We start from the raw sequence: 20,405 nt of genomic DNA, 5'->3' as shown, positions 1-20,405 counted from the left end.
CCTTTTCAGTTAACGAAGATTTACATCCCGAAACGTACAGATATTATTATATGCATTGTGTCTCATGGTTTAAGCTGACATTTAATGAAGTCATAAAACCCTTTTTCTAAATAATAATTTCCTTTTTGCTGAAATTCATTACGTAAGTAACATGGCGGGAGTACATGATAATCTCTATAAACACCATGATGAAATTGATTGACAGGTGCGTTTTGACAAAACAAATCAAATTAAAGCAGTTTTACTTTAATTTTCAAGTAATCTGAGTAGCAAGTGTCATCTTCATCATTCAATGTATCTGAAATCACTTGAAAATACAAAGAGAATCCACGAAAATATACATTTTTGTCAAAATATTTCTTAATTTATGTCCTTAACCTTGTTGCTATTTTGAGTTATCCAATGACATTGTGGAGGTGTGCGATTTTAAGCTAATAGCTCGCAGTAGTTAAATCATGTGGTTTTGTTGATACCCAGTGAAGCTCCGCCTATTAACAGCACCATAACAAACCGGTGGAAAGACCGGCATATGTTTACATTTGACAGCTGATTTTGAGCAACAAATTATTCAATGAATATATCATTTTAAGTGCTAACTTCTAAATATTTTTATGTTGGATATATGATTTATTATATATGAAACTATGTTTACCAATCGGAGACTTGCAAAACGGTCTATTATAGGGACAAAAATCAGTGCTTTGTGGCAAGATGGCCGTTATTATCCTGGGAGCATCCAGAATTACACAGCTGAAGAAAGTATGGTATTTGGACCCTCATACGCCATACAGTTTGACGATGGACATAGGAAGGAAGTCCGTGCAAATGAAATAATTGGACCTGGATTTCAAACTCTATCATCTGTGAAACTTAAGAACGGCCAAAAACTTTATTTAACTTTGAACGGTCGTGAGGTCCCAGGAATTGTCATTGATCACGATAGAGAACATGACGTTGTGATTATTAACGTAAAATTGTCAAACGGTGGTGAATCGGAGATAGAGAGAAAAACGGACGAATTAAGACTGATAGAAAGTAGGAAATCGGCAAGACTTGTTGATCAAGATACCGATTATTCGAAACTTGCTGACTTGGCACTGAACACTAATGAAAACAAAAGAAGCCGAACAGTTTCACACGTGATAGATGTGCCATCAAAATTGTAAGTAATTTATTTTGCTCCTTAAATGGTATAGCTTCAGCTTTCTATTTGAAACTCCTTTTGTGTCTGTATAATATCTATTTAAACTATTCACAGGTTATTGCCTGTGTCTAAATATAGTTCATAGCTGATAAAAATCGTAAAATACAATACCGGCTTACTATACAATTAACTAATAGGAAATACGTAGGTTTCTTGCTGTTATGAAATTAATTCAGTAAACACGCCATTTACGGTATTATACATGTACAAGTCGCTGTCAACATCCTTTAATTGACAAAATTAGTGTACCGATTAACTACGTTAATTGGTCACTAAAATGATTTTCGATGGAAGAAAAAATGACTGGCATTTATAGCACATTATTTTCAAAGATGTGAAAAAAGTTAAAATCAGTCGATCCCCCATGATAGGAACCAGGAGGAGATTTAACATTGTGACTAGGGGATACCGGTACATGTATGTGTGCACGTGTGTACATGGTGTAGGTCATTTCGTGTGTATACTAGCTTTATGATGTAACAGTTTTAACATTTAAAGCTTCTACTTGAAACTGGGACTATTATACTAATAATATAACAGTCCCAACTGGAGACACACGTTGCTGAAACTGCATATCTGCTGTATAACTCTTTAGAACATGTACGTGCATGTATATATTTTATATATTTTTTCATTAAAACATTTATTTTTTTATTTGTAAGAAAAGGTAATCTAAAGAAATCAAATTATAGAAAAATTTAAAGGTGATTTGAAATACATGTACATGTATATATGATTTACATGTATATACAATTCGGGCAATTTGTACATATTATTTTCAGTAGACACAGAGGTCCAAACATTGAAGGAGAGGATCAGAACAACAGCCAAACCGATGATGATGTAGAAATGGACGAAAATATCGCGGCAATGGTGTTAACGAGTTTGTCGTGCAGTCCAGTATCCCCACACTTCCATGGGTCATTAACAGGTAATGGTCAATGGTTCTGTGTATATCCAAATGCCTAAGTTACCCGAACTGTCTTCCTCTAGTTGAATATATGCTGCTTCTGTTGGAGAACGAAATGTAAGCAATACATATCTCTTTGATAAAAGTTCGTTTGTACAAATGTTACTTAAACTGAAAATTAATGTTATGAACATAATAAATTTCATAAATAAGAATTGTTGACGTATATATGTGCAGTTTATATGCCAAAAAATAATAAACCCTTATTTTTTTTAAAAACAGAAAAGTGTCACTTGTTGTCTAGCAGTGCTAACAGTAGTGGCTTCCATTCCGAGCCCAGGAGTGATCCCTCCCCACCCCTCTCTAGTCATTTGAGTGAAAGTTGCCCTACGACGACGGGGATGTTTTTTGGACCCCTGGGGAAAGATGAAGGAATAAACGCAGATGATGACATGGAAAACAGTCCAGAACCAAAGAGAAAAAGAAGTTTGGTAGGTTAAATTGTCAGAGGATCAAATAAATAAATGTAGTGGAATTGTGTCAACTATTCTTCAATCGGTTATTAAATCAATGGAACAACAATTCCATTTGCGTGCCAGTTGGCAGGCTATCAATTATCAACAACATCTTGCAAATTTTAATGAAAATACTGATACACTTTATATGTGACGACAATATAGACATCACACCAATAGAAAATAATTCCCTTTCTACGCAATACACTTTTAAACTTTTAAACCCTCTTTACATAATAGTTATTTCAGGATTGGTTCTTTGTCGTTGTGAATGTGTATTACGTTTGTTATTTGTTTACATTTATGACCTACTTTCAGTCAGCTGATCATACCTTACCGGCTATCTATTTTTAGCTAGAAAAATTGATTATTAAAATTCGGAAAACCTTTATTTATATTTTCATTTTTGTGTTTATATATCTATGCAAAGGTGATTTGCTTTGTCTATCATGCGTACTTGCGCTGATTATGTTATGTAATGGGGATTAAAGGTTGCCTTTTTGCTGAAAGGGTCAACGTTCTTGGCCAATACACAAAGTCAGGTGTCAATCATGTGATCACGTGGTATTATCATGTAAACACGAAGCATAATAACAAAGACTTGTAGTTGAACTTTGCTTTGTTTAAAAAAATCAAAAAGTAAAGAATTGAAATGAGCTTTGTCTAATTATTTTTGGATAATTTGCATTGATTCTCCGTACAAGTGCAGAAGGATCATATCACATATGGGAACTGACCGATTTTTTATTGTGCAATGGAGCGTAACAAGACGTATCGGTTAACATCCCGAGTCAGCAGTTTTTAAGTGGCACATCAATGTAACAGTACACTAACCCTTAGGCAGTTAATAGAACATGATATTGACATAATTTTGTAAATACACAACAACACTTTCTGTTTGCAATTGAAACATGGAATTATGAACTATATGACCTAAATGAGCTATATATATATATATATATATAGAGAGAGAGAGTTTTTTTTCACATGTTCATCTCTTAGTTATGGATATATAAAAACCACAGATAGGAGACGTGTTCTTTAAAATATATCTAAATATATACACACTGTATTCAGTAAATATACATATACATGTATATTAAATATCTCCCCTCATACCTGTGTGTCAAACAACACAAACACTGTGACATTCAAACATAGAAAGCCGGAGATCATATATTTATATATTATATGCATACATTAAAAACACACATTGAAGCATGCACTTATGACATGGATAAGAAAACATAAGGCTTGTTTGCTTATTGAAATAGCACAAAGAGTTTTAACATTTTAAGAATAAGGTTCTTGTTTTATTTAGTTTATTCCCCAAAAATTTTAGGAATTTTTATAGAAAAGTGATATGTAAATATGAGAAATGATCAGAAATGCATAATTGTCTATTGTGGAATCATACAACATCTTATTTTTTTTAGCTCACCTGGCCCAAGGGCCAAGTATGCTTTTCTCATCACTTTGCGTCCCGCATCCTCCATCCGCGTCGTCCGTCCTCGTTAACTTTTACAAAAATCTTCTCCTCTGAAACTACTGGGCCAAATTAAACTTGGCCACAATCATCATTGGAGTTTTAAAAAATGTGTGGCGTGACCGGGCCAAACAACCAAGATGGCCACCATGGCTAAAAATAGAACATAGGGGTAAAATGTAGATTTTGGCTTATAACTCTGAAACCAAAGCATTTAGAGCAAATTTGACATGGGATATAATTGTTTATTAGGTCAAGCTCTATCTGCTGTGAAATTTCAGACAATTCGGACAATTTGGCTTATAACTCTAAAACCAAAGCATTAAGAGCAATTCAGACATGGGATAAATTGTTTTGCAAGTCAAGATCTGTCTGCCTGAAATTATCAGATGCATCCGACAACCAGTTGTTGGGTCGCTGCCCCTGAATTGGTATTTTTTAAGGAAATTTTGCTGTTTTTGGTTATTATCTTGAATATTATTATAGATAGAGATAAACTGTAAACAGCAAAGTAAGATCCACAAATAAGTCAACATGACCAAAAAGGCCAGTTGACCTCTTAAGGAGTAATTGCCCTTTATAGTCAATTTTTTTTTTTAATAATTTTGTAAATTTTTGTAAATTTTAACAAAATATTTTCCTCTGTAACTAATGGGCCATGTTCATTATAAATTGAGATAATTGTAAAAAGCAAGAATGTTCAGTAAAGTAAATTCTTTAAACACATCACCATCACCAAAACACAATTTTGTCATCAATCCATCTGTGTCCTTTGTTTAATATGTACATAGACCAAGGTGAGCGACACAGGCTCTTAATAGCCTTTAGTTTTTTATATAAGGCGAAATAAAAATAAATGTGGATCCGGTTACCCTACCTACCCTCATTAAAGTCAGAATGTTGCTACCATAGACTCAATGTTAAAATAAAGCATAGAATAAAAATATCCCTACCTACCTACCTATCCTATTTTTATGCCCCACCTACGATAGTAGAGGGGCATCATGATTTCTGGTCTGTCCGTCCTTTGGTTCGTTCTTCTGTGCGTCCGTTGGTTCATTCTTCTGTGTGTCCATTCGTCCCGCTTCAGGTTAAAGTTTTTGGTCAAGGTAGTTTTTGATGAAGCTGAAGACCAATCAATTTGAAACTTAGTACACGTCATGTTCCTTATGATCTGATCTTTTTACTAGTAACTTATATTTAATATTAAAACAGGGAAAAAAGTAACTTTCCTTGGCACATTTAAATACAGTTAAGGCATATGTTTTTTTTTCAAACCAGGATCATTGTCACAAAATCTCAATTTATTTTAGAATTTGTAGTATGATATTACAGTTGAATATGTGTACTTTGATAATCCAACAACATTTTATGACATTACTGAAAGACTGTTTGAGCTTTAAACTAAAATTTAGATAGATTTTGGCAGATTTTTAGTTTATTTTCAATGATTTCTTTCAGCATGATAAGAAAGACAATAATTTGAAACCAATTGTAATATGTGTATTATGAGTATTAAGAGATATATATATCAGTGTAGATAGTATTTTGATTTATAATACATATATGCAAAATTGAAAAAAAATCTTAATTTAGACTTTACTTAATATTATTTTTTTAAGGTCAGAGCAGTACTATTTGGAATCCATATTTTGATTTTTCAATTTTAGGGTATGACCAGAACTATGTTCCAGTGTACTTGGAAAGGATGTGGAAAAGTTCACAACACAGAATCTGCAATAGAAAAACATGTCAGGACAAACCACTTGGGGTATGTATACATAGGCTGATCCAGGGGGACTGTCCCCCCTTTTTGTGGGAAAAATTTGGTTGAATATATATAGGGAATCACTGAAGAGTGACTGGAGCCTTAGGTCAGTCAGCAGGCCCCCTTACAAAAAGTTCTAGATCTGTCACTGGGATACTCATATTATGTTGAGACCAGCATGTAAATATAGAAACACTGACAATGAAGAGCTTGCTCACAAGAAGAATAAATATACATTTTAAAAGGCCATGACATACAAGAAATATCCACAGTATCAATGTCGAATGCAAAATTTATCAATTATACTATAATCAGTTTGTTATTAAAGGAACATACTAGGAGGACATTAAGGCATATATGCTGAGACATTACAGTCAATGTATCTATAACCCTGACCATTTTCATAAAAGATTGACTTATCTCCCTTAGGCCATAACTGTTCATCTTTAAATGTGTATGCAATGTGGAATTTTTGTTTTGTTTTTTTTTTGAGAAAATTTGTGGTGAACATGTGAATGAAGTTTGAATAAAAAAGGAAAATTGATAAGAAAAAGATATAAACTTTGATTGTAATACAGGAACAAATATTTGATTACAGGGGCAAAGATTCTGATTCTGACATGTCTGACCATGAAGAGGAATTTTATTACACAGAGATAGAAGTGAATGTTGACAATGTTACAAAGACTTTCTCAGATATGTTCACGTCCTCACCTCCAGACCATAATTACATGGACCCTGTGCAGTATATTACAGACCATGATTATCAGAGAAAAGTTGATATACCAGAAACTAAACCAGAAACAATTGATATGAAGGTAAATAAAATTGTTTAGAGCTTAGCTGCCAGCAACAGGTTATACTGAAAAGTCTGAGATTTTTTTAATGGGTTTCCTGAAGAATATTAACAGACATTCATATATATCATAATTGTTTATGTAAGAAGACAAATATTTTTTACGTATATATATTATATTTTCATTAACAGGAAATACTAGTACTCTGTCCACTGTTTTTGAGAAACCAAAAACTGCCACATTAAATATAATTTTTAAATTATAAATGTATAATTGAGATTTTAATGTTTGAAATTTAGGGGAAAATATATTCACAAACCTCTTTTAAGCTAATTGATATCAATTACAAATTGTTTTACTAGTCAAGCTGATTTAAAATTGAACAGTGAATTGATTCATTATAGAAGCAAATAAAAGTTCATGCACTTACAATTTTCACTTTGTAATTGTAAACATTTCACATTCTATGACCATCACTGAAATTAATTATAATGTAATGTTTTTATTTTCAAACCTATGACATTATTAAGTGTATATACTGAAATGCAGTCGACTTTAGCGTTTGATAGTTCATTGATAACATTCTGGCGTAACACAAACAAACAACTTGTAACGTCTCATTTCATTGGCCGAAAGATTTAAATACAACAACAATGTAATAAGTGTGCACGTGAATTGACACAGGTGACCGACAATGGAATTTACTATGTTACTACGAACGTCAAAACAATGATTTGTATAGTATAGTTTACAAACCTTTGGTCAAAAGAAATAAATGAATGTTTTATTAACTTCAAAAAGTGGGGTCGAAATATTATACTGATAGTTATTAACTTCAAATAGTGGGGTCGAAATATTATACTGATAGTTTGTTTTAAATAATATTCTAAGTTCTTTACATGCAGCAACTCAATTATCTTGTACCCGGCATGATGAGAAATATAAGGATAAAATAAAATACATGTGCCGCTTTTATACGGATGAATATATGAACCACTTTTAATTTCTTTCATACTGACGATAGGTTATAATCCTAACAATGTCATAGTCACTTATAATCAGTATCTCATAATACTGATCCATTACAATCATTAATCAGTGGTTGCACTGACATTCCTCTTTTATTATTTTCATGCTATAAAACATACACACAGTACAAAAATGTAGCTATAAGCGTACCATAAACGGAGGAAATTGTCCCCCAAAGATAGAAACAAAATAACTTTAATCGTATCATTGGTGCACCTGAATGAATTCAGTGAAGGCATGTTGTTGTAATAAATTGAACTGTTACATCGGCGAAGATTATTTCTTATGCATGTGTGGAACTAAATAATAAATTAATACTTGTGAGAAATCGTAGTTTATAAGGAACAATTCTCTTGTTTGAATTCGGGGCCTTTTATAGCTAACTATGCGGTATGGGCTTTGCTCATTATTGAAAGCCGTAAGGTGACCTATAGTTGTTAATTTCTGTGTCATTTTGGTCTCTTGTGGATAGTTGTCTCATTGGCAATCATATCACATCTTTTTTTAAATATAAATGTACTGTTTTCGATTTTAAATGGATGAACATTTATCTTTCAATTTTATACTGTAAGAATAGAGCTGCATAACATTGTTGAACTTTCCGCTTAAGTATATGTAGTATGTATTCGTATTTAAAATGAAATACAAAACGAAACGTGTATGATAAACTGATAAACAAAATATCAAGAAATTAAGGATGACTAAATGCATGCACAAGAAGAAACTCACCTTTCTATCGATACATTTGAATGATTTAATGAATAAACACTTTTTTAAAAACTGTTTGTGTCTATTTACATAGATATAGGAGGATGTGGTGTGAATGTCAATGAGACAACTCCCCATCCAAATAACAATTTATAAAAGTAAACCATGATAGGTCAATGTACGGCCTTCAACCCGGAGCCACTGAACAACAACAGGGGTTCAAATTAACATTTGGTACTGGAAGGTCCAGGACCTTTGACACTCAAAACTGAAAGGTCCACAACCTAAATTGCAGGTCCTACTTTTACTTGAAATATTTTATAACACAGTAAGATACAAAATTATTGTGCCTTTGGTGTTAGGTTATCTTGTTACATTGTCAGTGTCACTGTTGTATAATATGTTCAATAAACTAATAAATATAATTGTCTTGTATATTATGAATTCATATTATCTTTATTTTTTTTTATTTGGTAGGGTGTCACTGTTGGTAGGTGTGTTGTAACCAAGATTAGTAATTAATTACTAATTATATCATTACCTCAGGGCTCACACTACTTCAACTCGATTTTAAAAGTCCACTAGAGCTTGTTACTTTGTTACATTGTATCATATCATTACCTCAGGGCTCACACTACTTCAACTCGATTTTAAAAGTCCACTAGAGCTTGTTACTTTGTTACATTGTATCATATCTAGTTGCACTATTTTTGATAATAAAGTACGAAACTTCCAGCTATTTACAGGCCCCTAAAAATTGAGGAGAAATTACCCCTTGGAATTGCAGTAATTTGTTTACACTTTAAAAACATCTGCATGTCATATCCACATGTATTAATGATAAAAGAAAAATGCTGTCACATTGTATTGGATGTTGACATGGAAATTTGTCAACTAAAAAACTTATTAAGTAATTTTGAGTTTCAACCTAAAATATTTTCTGGTCTTTCTTTCTTTTCCATATATCTTTTGGTTTTCAATTCTAGTGATTATATTTCATAATCTTAGATGTATTTTGTCACAACTTCAAGCCTGACATTATTTTTATGGCACCCTCAACGGAGTTGGGGTGACGTATTGTTATTCATCGATTCTTTTTTTCCTTATTCTTCTTCCACACATTTTGTCCACGCAGTTTCTTGGAATTGAGTTGACCAATGTTGATGGAAGTATACCACAATGTGCACCAGCATCTGAAGTTGTGCACCTGACTTTGGAATGGTCAAAATGGCTGCCGTTTCCATGGAAACAGCAAAAATCCGAAAATATTCAAAGTGTTCCAAACTGCACGAAACTTCACTTAAATATTAACAGGCATGGCTTGAGCTGCATTTTGATCTTGGAATTTTCAAAATGGCTACCGTTACCATGGAAACAGCTAAAATATCAAAAATTCTAACTCTGTCGTTATAAGACCCAACTGGATGAAACTTTATAAAAATATTACCCAGTATGCCAAGATGCCAAAACGATATTTGGAAACTCCAAAATGGCCGCCGTTGTCATGGAAACTGGGGACAAGTTTAACATTGACCCTATGGAAAAATGCATAAAATCAGCATTTTCTCAAAGAGTATTGCACCAAAGTAAATGAAACTGTATTGATATATAACATGACATGTGGCATTGAGATGTCTGCTTTTAGAATTTTGGAATTATCTACTGTAACCATGTTTGCAGCACAAATGTTCAAAATTTCAAAAAAAAATTAAGTGCTGCAAACTGGATGAAACTTTATAGGAAAAAGTAAAATCACAAAAATACTGAAATCAGAGGAAAATCAATTTGGAAAGTCCATAATCACATGGCAAAATCAAAAAACAAAACGCATCAAAAACGAATGGACAAGAACTGTCATATTCCTGACTTGGTACAGGCATTTTCAAATGTAGAAAATGGTGGATTAAACCTGGTTCTATAGCGCTAACCCTCTTACTTTAATAACAGTCTCATCAAATTCCGTTACATTTACATGATGCGTTAAATAAACAATCACAATCAATAAAATAGTCAAAATATGGGAACATCAGTCATCATCGTATAACAATTTAACAGGACACAACAACATCTACTATCTACGAACACATGGATTGATTTGAGTGTCTGACGTCAGAAAAATTATATACGTCACATAAATTTGTCGTTCAATGTGCATACAATAGTTATCAAAAGTACCTGGATTATAAACAATTTTAAATTTTACATAGGCAATGAGCGCAGACAGGGTTAAAAAATCAAAAGTATGTAAGAATAAATTACAGAAATCGAACTAGTCCAAAAGTTATACATAGAATTTATGAGAATCCAAAACTTTTAAAAGGAACAATTTAACAGGACACAAAAACCTATCCACGAACACATGGATCTACTTGAGTGTCCGACGTCAGAAAAAGAATAGTAACTGACATATGCAGAGTTGCATTTTGAAGTTTGAATTTCCAAAATGGCCGCCGTAACCATGGAAACAGCAAAATTGTCCAAAATTTCAAATTGCTCCAAACTTAATGAAATTTTACAAACATGATAACTTGCATGAGTAGACTGATGCACTCTTTGACTTTTGAATTTTCAAAATGGCTGCCGCTCGCCTGGCAATGGGGGGACGAGGGTGCCATCCGTTATTGCTAGCAATTACAAATCTAGTTTTTATTGTATTTGATCGGCAAACCCGGAATTACCCTTATCCGTCCCGGAAACTGATCCGGTATTGTAATTATCTTCATTTCCGGTTTATATATGGCATCCATTGTTTTTCTATGTTGATGTTGTCAGTCAGATACGATTTCACTCGGATTTACAAATTACTTTTTAACGATTTTCGGTATAAAATTAGCGGTTGGATAAAATGAATATTGCTGTCATGAATAATAAAGATGAGAATTTATTTTGAGATCGTTTATTTGGAAATTTTGATAAAAAGGTCTGCGAAGTTATTTTTTATTTTCTTTCAAATCGAAGGTCCGTCGGGCGTAGCTAGTAACCAAAACGAAGGTCCGCTTGCAAAAGTGGAAGGTCGCGGACCTCGGACCACCGCTAATTTGAACCCCTGCAACAAGCTATAAAGGTCCCCAAAATTACTAACTGTAAAACCATCTAAACGGGAAAACCAACGGTCTATAAATATTTACAATATATAATTTACGTTCGTTTTTCAACCGAGAATAGCAAAACCTAAGGAAGTATATCGTTGGAGTTTATAAACTACATTTAATCATCCCCTGTGCCATGATTGGCCATCTCCGTTTTTTCTTAACAATGCATGGTTGGTTACATGTTATGAATTTACTTACAATTTCGGGATTTTTTTTCTTCAAGTAAACAGAATCAGAAAAAAATCGCTATCCTATGTCGAATACATAAAACTTGGAAAAGGATATGAAGTAGTACGGTTTCATTTTTCAAGTACAACGTTAATTCATCGAGTCCATTGAGTAAAAGAAAATGCAGGATAAGCAAGGGGGGGAATAAATGAAAAAATATGTGAATTGAGTTTTTTTTTATCCTACATTGAACTTTTGATGTCGTCCCTTGATCTAGAGGAGACATTTAAATTGAATATTTAGATGTGAAAACTGTTAAGATTTTAAAGTTTAAACTTTACTACCAATTGCAGAAAACTATAAAACCAATGAATTTCACATGCACATTTATAAAAGCTAGAATTGTGATTGGAATCATGTATGAGAATATGTCAATGGAAGCTTTAAACGACCTTGACCAGATACGTGAATATTAATCAGTCCATTCAACGTTATAGTATGTGTTTTCTATTTTCGAAGGTGTGAGGTCGAAGGTTTGAATTGACCAATGGAAACGATCGTTCCTTAGAGAGTTAATCTAATAAAGTTTGTGTGACTGATTCCGTCGCACTACCTTTCTCTAAGCTAAGCCGCATATGAGTGTATATTCATTGACAAAGTTATCTTATGCTGTTTTTAGTTTGACAATGTCATAGTATAATTCCCTGATGCATCAATGATATATATTTGTTTTCAGATCATTCAAATATTTCATTTCTTATTTATAGGAGCACAGTTATTCCCATATGTATGCCTCATCAGTGCCATCAGGAGGTGTTTTTCCACACCAAGAGCTGACAGCTCCTATTTCCATGCCACAGATGAAAAGGTCACTATCATGGCAGAACAGTGCTGTAAACTTGTCTCCAGTGTCATCTGCTGTAAGTTATTTTATAACATCTTTAGACAGTTGTATGTATTGTTTGATACAGTTCAATTAATACACACAAAAGGGGCTCAGTTGATGTTGAGAATTTAAGCTGATTTTTTGTAAAGTTACAATGTATACCAGAAGTGGATCTAGGATTTTAAAACGAGAAGGGGGCTAGCAACATTGCATTGTTTTAAGTAGGATTTGTTAAACATCTAAGCATTAACCATATATATGTAGCTTCATGTAGAGAGGATTAGGTCTCCTGGCCCCAACCTAAATTATTATCTGAATAATATATACCTCTGATTATACTGGTGCATTGTATGTGCAAATATATGATTTTTTTTCTCAAAAGTTTTCACTTGTATGCAGAAAACTTGCTATGAAAGAAAAGAAATAATGGTTTATCCATTCATGTGTCATAACCAACCACATTGAGTTATTCCTGTGGCAGAGCCAATAACATATCATGGTATTTATCTCTTTATTTATAGGTGTCATCCCCTATTAGAATGACCAAGCTTTCACCTCAGGACAGATTACAACAACACCAAGCACAATCTCCTAAGTCTCACATGTTTGGACAATCACCAAAATCAGCGGCACTCCATAAAAAACCACGTAGTGAAGTACGGAAATGTCGAAAAGTATATGGTATGGAAAACCGTGAAATGTGGTGCACACAGTGTAAATGGAAAAAGGCGTGCTCAAGATTTACAGATTAAAAAACTAACTGTCAGAACGCAATTGCTTGATGGTTGTTAAATTGAAGTCAAAACTAAAAACCAAAGCAAAATAATGATGTTACAAAAAATGGATTGCAAAGAATGTAAATTACAAACTTGGTGGTAATTTGGACCAAGATACAAATCATTGTAAACTATTATATCAAATCTGATAAAAAAAGGTTCTTTAGTGATTTTAAGGTTGTATAGCACTTTTCCTTCGAATTATATCTGACACCACATTTATAATAAGTTCTATTATAAGATTAATTAAGATAGAGCCATCATAAGAAATATGGTAAAATGGATATCATTGTATCACAATTATTCCACTTAGTCTCAAACTTGGAGAAATCTCTTGGACAGAAATGATCTTACAATAAATACAGTTTGTTACTAATAGGTCTTAACTCCGGATCAATCAAGTAATAGATATAAAGATTCAGAATAGACATTAAATAACAAAGCTCAATTATTGATCTCAATATATATTCATTTGATTCATTATGCAAACTGAAGCATAACATTTTTCAGCTGACAAAAGGAAAAAAGTTTTTAATGAAATGATTAAGAAAAGGTTAGATATTCATTCTATGATGTGTGGATTGAAATTTATCATTTAAAAATAAAATCCACTCCCTAAGAACCTTATATTCCAAAGCTTGTTTCAGCAACACATATGTTATATGAGTCAGGACTTATAGCTATCTAGAAAGTTTTATTAACTTTTGACTGTTATTACATATATCATTATATGTTATGTATGTCATATAAATATAAAACCAGTTGTTGATCGATCATTATGTATTTTATTATCTGTGATATGTTATTGTAGTTTCCTGAATAAATAGATAGGACATTGTTAAACAGAAAATTTAAATCTTTAAACAGAAGATCTTAATCTTAAAACAGAAAATTTAAATCTTAAAACAGAAGATCTTAATCTTTAAACAGAAGAAATTAATCTTTAAACAGAAGATCTTAATCTTTAAACAGAAGATCTAAATATGAAAGCAGCAGCTCTAAATATTTAAACATGAAATCTTTATCTTAAATCAGAAATATTCTTCTAACTTGTTATTTTGAATTTCTTGTCATTTGACTGTTTCATAAAACCACCTATTTCTCTGCTTTTAATACCACAATGCTTTGATAAAAGAGATGTGGGGTCGATGTTAGTAAGGCAAAATGTTGCATTCAAAGAACTGCAATTTATAATTTTTATCCACTCTGAAAGGTCAATTTCTACTGGGCAAAAAAGTGCAGAAAAAGGTTAAAAAAAAGATAACAACAGAAAATCATGTGCCAAAAAACTGCATTAAAAGGGCCAACAGATTTGAGAATAGAGAATGAGGCGCAAAATATTAAATAATGGGCCAAATTTTTGAAAATAGAGAAAAATTGGCTAGAATATTGAAGAATACAAAAATGAAGTACCTCTATTGACACCTTCATAGGTAATTTTGTTTACTAATTCATTGTGGCATTCAGATTTCAATAGGGCAAGTATTCTGTTTAAGTCTTACTCTTTCTGTCCTTATAATTGATACAGTCAAAAATATTTTCTTCAGGTTCCAAAAAATGTTTTTTGGGTAGTCTCCCATTTGAGACTGTATCAACTATTTTAATTACTTATACATGTACATTGTAATGAGGGAACGTTTAAATCTCAGGTATTTTGTGAAATTTAAGTTTTGTGTACTTTAATTAATTTAGAATATTTATTTTTAGTTAATTGAAATGATGCTTTCAATATTTGAAAAAATTATAATAGTGATGCAGACTGTAAATTGATACAGTTTAATATTACAGTGCTACTTAAAATGAACATGATTATATATGTATTTAGTCAATTTATTACAAAGAGCTTTTGAGATATTTATGATATGTTATTCCTGTACTAATCATGCTAATATTTTTAAAAAACTTTTTCCTCAATAGCACAATTTCATCTATAGCTAAAAGCTTATTCTATTTCAAACTTTCAATGGTAAGTCCTTGCAATTTTATAAATACAAGTTTGGAGTTTGAATCAGACATTAATTTAAAAGATGTCCAGAATTTGTTTACCACTAAATCAACTGCATGCAATTTAGTGAAAAGTTAAGACTGAAACCTTGTATTTGAATTCAAATTAATCCCTTTTTCCATGGAAATCTTTAATTGTAAAAATTTTCAAACTCCTCATCATAAAACCCTTTGGTAAATTTCTTTAATACATTGTACCGTAATACAATCTAGAATCTTATAAATGACCAATTTCTTAGTGTAAATATGTTCAAGATAAAGAATTCTTTGTTATTTCATATATTTAAGATTTAAAAGGTAATTCTTGGTCATTTTATACATAATTTTTTAGACTTTTATCAGGTATAGCCAGTCAAGGTCGTTAATAACTTCCATTAACTGCTGTTTATTGGACTTTTCAATTATCACTTTGGCACCCTAGCTCTCTTTCTCTGAAAAAGGGGATGTTGCATGACCTTGACTTCCAATGAGAGTCTCACAGGATTGGTATGTAAAACAATTTACAGCAACAAAAATATAATCTTTCTTCAGCCTTATCATTTATTGTACAGAATATGACAGGTTCATGCTAAATTTGAGATTCTTTGCATACCCAATGCAATAGAACACAATGATAACATTTTTATTTTGTTTGTGATCATTTTAGTGCTGTTTTGATATCCTTGTCTAAATGTTTTGTGTACTTTTATTAAGTCATGAAGTACTCTTATATTGATTAGATTTAAAATTTATCTTGATTTCTAGTTAACAATTGTCTAGGGCAGTCGATGTATAAGGCAGTTTCTGAAACCATTTATTTGTGCAAAACATTATCTTTGAAATTGCATTCTTGGGGAATATGGCAAGGAAAGGGATTGTAGTTTCAGTTTAAATTCCTAAGATTTTTATCTGTGATGTCCAAAGAAAACTATACGGAGATGTACATTTTAAATTCTGAGTAACCCATCTATGATCTATCACTGCAAAATATTATTCATTTAGGAATGCTTTAAGACCAGATAATATTAGAATTTTTGTGAATAAAGATGATGAAATTAAAGTAGAGCATAGCTAGAGTTATTTCCCTTTGACTGTTCCCAAATGCAGTCTCTTTCATTTTTTTAAGTGTTAATTTATAATTCTTTTTCATAAGGTTATTTTTTTCATTGATGTTTCAAATATTTTATACGGTTCTTTTCTACAGTTGTTAACTTCTGTATCATTTGGTCTCTGATGGAAACACGACTGATTGGCAGACATACCACATCTTCTTATTTTAATAGAAATAATGAGATTTAAAAAAACAACAACAGAAAAACCAGAAGAGTTGAACAATTTCCCCTACATACAGATTGATATTATTTATATACGGTAGCAGTGTTATTATATCTTATTTTATTGAAGACCACAAATAAATGTTTTGAGGACATTTTATGTATTTCGTTGTGTGTAGTACCATTATTTAGTCTTTCATCTTTTATTGAAACCGGTTTATTTAAGTGTGTGTAAATGTTTATATACATATAATTTTCATATTTTAAATGTGTTCATTGTAAATCTCTCCATTGTAATAGAATCATAGTTCATTAATAGTATCCCTCAATAATCAAATGTCACTGGTGACAGGAAAACATCCCTTATATAGAGACCTTATTTTTGTAAATGTATGAACAGTAATGAACAGGTTTTTGTTTTAAATATCTTAAAAATAGAAAATGTATTGCAATGAAAAATCGTCCTGAACATGCATGAAATATTTGCCACTGGACATTATGCAACCAACAATCAATCAATCATGCGATGAAAAAAATTACTATTTAATATGTCCTCCCACAAAATTAAATGTTCAATGAATAACAATTTGTCTATAGGCTAAATAATAAATTTCTGCTTGTATGCTGATTTCTGCAAATTTAAACCATAATATTAAATATCCACAAACATGCAAGTTTTCCTTAATCCGTGAAAATTGGTACCCACGAAAAATAAATGAATCCACAGTAAAATGCTTTTATGGCACTATTAGCTTGATAAATCATCATGCATTCTTTTGTGCACATATAACACTTACATGTATGATGATAAAATGGACATATATGCTTCATGATCACATCATTTAGATTCTTAATTAATGAACTTTGAATGAAGTGATTTTAACTCTAGATTTTAATATTAAGTCTTCTTTGAAGAGTTAATTCCCCTGTTTGAATAGTGCATTTTTAAACTTACATATTTTACTTATTTATAAAGTATATATCATATATATCATTGTTATTCTTTATTTTTGAATTTTTAAAATTATTGTTTGAATATGTTATTATTGTAAATATGTAAATAATAAAGAGTCAAATAAATTGTGAAATACATCATGAAGTTTGCTTGTGACTTTTTTTTTCATCAGAGACAAAATGACCTGATTTTGGTCTTTCAGTGGTAGTTTACTTGTGAGATTTTTTTCAACAGAGACATACATGTGCTGATTAAGGTCCTTTTAGTGGCAACTTTACATGCGAGTTTTTTTCATAAGAAACATACATGGGCTGATTGGGATCTTTCAGTGGTAAGTTTACTTATGACTTTTTTCATCTGATACATACAGGGGCTGATTTAGGTCTTTCAGTGATACAATATTGTGCTGTTATTCTCTGGTAGAGGAGACATTTATATTTTATTGTAATCATCATGTCAAGTGGTTTTCATGCAGAGATATATTAAGTTAACCCCCCTTTTTTTTGATGATCAATGCTTTTGAAGTAGACATCTTGTTGGAAAACCCCTGTTACTCATTATGCTTCTTTAACAAAGATTCATGTGACTGGGTAACCAAGGTTTAGATATGAGAAGATATGATATGAGTGCCAATGAGATACTAGTACCTCTCAATCCAAGCCACAGTTTGTAAAGGTAAACCATTTCAGGTCAAAGAACAGTCTTCAACACAGCGCCTTGTCTAGTTAAGATCAGTCAAGGTATTCGGCTGATGACTTGATATACAAGTATAATTATGTGAAGATCAGCTCAACCGTGTCACCTATTATGTTTTAGTTTTGCTCAAGTGATATAAAGAAATGACATTCACAAGGACTATGACGATTTACTTTATCATTGATAATGACTGCCAATGAATTGTGCAAACATGCAATCCATAAACAAAAGTTTGGTTGATTATAATATGATTTTCCTTCCACCATCTTAACTCCATCTTCACAATAATAAAATACTCCAAAAGAAAGTACTTAAAATTTCGTATAAACCTCACAAAGAGAGTCGATTTTATATTATGCATAAGAAATAGTTAAATTCATGTTTATGATTTGTGTCATTATTGTTTCATTATTATAAAAATCATTGTAATAAATTGCTTTGCTCTTCATGGGCCCTTTAATTGGAATAAAAATATCTTATCTTATCTATTGTATTAATACTGATGCCTACAGACATTAATTGATTGTTGTTCACTGATCGTTCTGTGGAAAATCTTTAAGGTATATTGTCGTCAGGTGGCAAATATTTCATGCATGTTTACGTTCAATGGTAAATACTTCATGCATGATAACGTGCAATGGCAAATATATCATGCACATTCAAGACGAAATGAAATTGAACAATAAATCGAAAAAAATATTTGCTTCAAAATGACCCATAAAGAAACCTAATTGTGACCAATCAAAAATAATCTGTAAAGCCACGCAATTTTTCCTTGCAACAGGTTGTTCCGGGATTCTTGCAGAGAGCTTGTCATCCTTCCGTTTTCAATTTTTTTTAAAATATCTTCTTAGATTTAAAGATGTAACCTCTTTAGAAAAATCGCATTAAACCTGCATGTCAATGATTTTTATACGACCGCAAAAATTGAAAATTTTTTGGTCGTATATTGGTATGACGTTGGCGTCGTCGTCGTCGTCGTCGTCGTCGTCGTCCGAAGACATTTGGTTTTCGCACTATAACTTTAGTATAAGTAAATAGAAATCTATGAAATTTAAACACAAGGTTTATGACCATAAAAGGAAGGTTGGGATTGATATTGGGAGTTTTGGTCCCAACAGTTTAGTAATTAGGGGCCAAAAAGGGCCCAAAATAAGCATTTTTCTTGGTTTTCGCACAATAACTTTAGTATAAGTAAACAGAAATCTATGAAATTTCAACACAGGGTTTATGACTACAAAGGAAGGTTGGGATGGATTTTGGGAGTTTTGGTCCCAACAGTTTAGGAATTAGGGGCCAAAAGGGTCCAAAATTAAACTATGTTTGATTTCATCAAAAAATGAATTATTGGGGTTCTTTGATATGCCAAATCTAACCGTGTATTTATAATTAGATTCTTAATAGTGTCTGTTTTCAAATTGGTCTACATTAAGGTCCAAAGGGTCCAAAATTAAACTTAGTTTGATTTTAACAAAAATTGAATTCTTGGGGTTCTTTGATATGCTGAATCTAAATATGTACTTAGATTTTTGATTATGGGCCCAGTTTTCAAGTTGGTCCAAATAGGGGTCCAAAATTAAACTTTGTTTGATTTCAACAAAAATTGAATATTTGGGGTTCTTCAATATGCTGAATTTAACCATAAATTCCACCTTATGTAAAAATGCTGTATTTTGATTGGATGAGAAGCATGGTATTTTTCACCAATTTCTATATATTGAGATTTTCTTTTCTCTGCCGGGGTATTTGCCATTAGGGAATTCCATATGCCGGGGTATTTGCTAGCAAATACCATGGCAGATGGGAAATACCCTAGCAAATACCATGGCAGATGGGGAATACCATGTCTAAAAATAACTCAATGATTTATTTCTATTCTAATATGACAAATTCATGGTCATTCTAAATATATGGTTCCAGATGAAATATTTAGGATAAAAAGCATCATTATTGAATTTGGACCGAATGACGTAAAAATTCCGGGAATGACGTCATAAATAAAACTCAACGGAAACGAATTGTCAACCGGTCACATAAAACTGGAATCCACAGGCGCGTAGCTCCCTATACGCTAACACGCAGTTGCGTGCGCAGCTGCACATTGATTCGGCATGCCAAAAAAAACATGGCAAAAAAAAAATTATAGATGTTAAAGGAA

At 31.9% G+C, this 20,405-nt stretch overlaps 1 protein-coding gene across 2 annotated transcripts; it reads left to right on the top strand.

The window, feature by feature from the left end:
- The first annotated feature begins 491 nt into the window (after positions 1-491).
- Positions 492-17,688, top strand: LOC143054129 (zinc finger protein 704-like). Of its 2 annotated transcripts, none has more exons than XM_076227033.1 (7): positions 492-1,162; positions 1,987-2,135; positions 2,397-2,605; positions 5,786-5,886; positions 6,482-6,701; positions 12,445-12,597; positions 13,085-17,688. In XM_076227033.1, exons 1-7 carry the CDS (start codon positions 645-647, stop codon positions 13,313-13,315), a joined length of 1,581 nt encoding a protein of 526 aa, XP_076083148.1. In that variant the 5' UTR covers positions 492-644; the 3' UTR covers positions 13,316-17,688. The 2 variants fall into 2 exon arrangements, with proteins under 2 accessions (XP_076083148.1, XP_076083149.1); XM_076227034.1 differs by lacking the exon at positions 492-1,162 and adding an exon at positions 1,485-1,615.
- The last annotated feature ends 2,717 nt before the right edge of the window (positions 17,689-20,405 follow it).

Source organism: Mytilus galloprovincialis, chromosome 12 (genome assembly GCF_965363235.1).
Source record: "Mytilus galloprovincialis chromosome 12, xbMytGall1.hap1.1, whole genome shotgun sequence".
In the NCBI taxonomy this organism is placed as follows: domain Eukaryota; kingdom Metazoa; phylum Mollusca; class Bivalvia; order Mytilida; family Mytilidae; genus Mytilus; species Mytilus galloprovincialis.
This window is presented reverse-complemented; position numbering and strand designations above follow the sequence as displayed.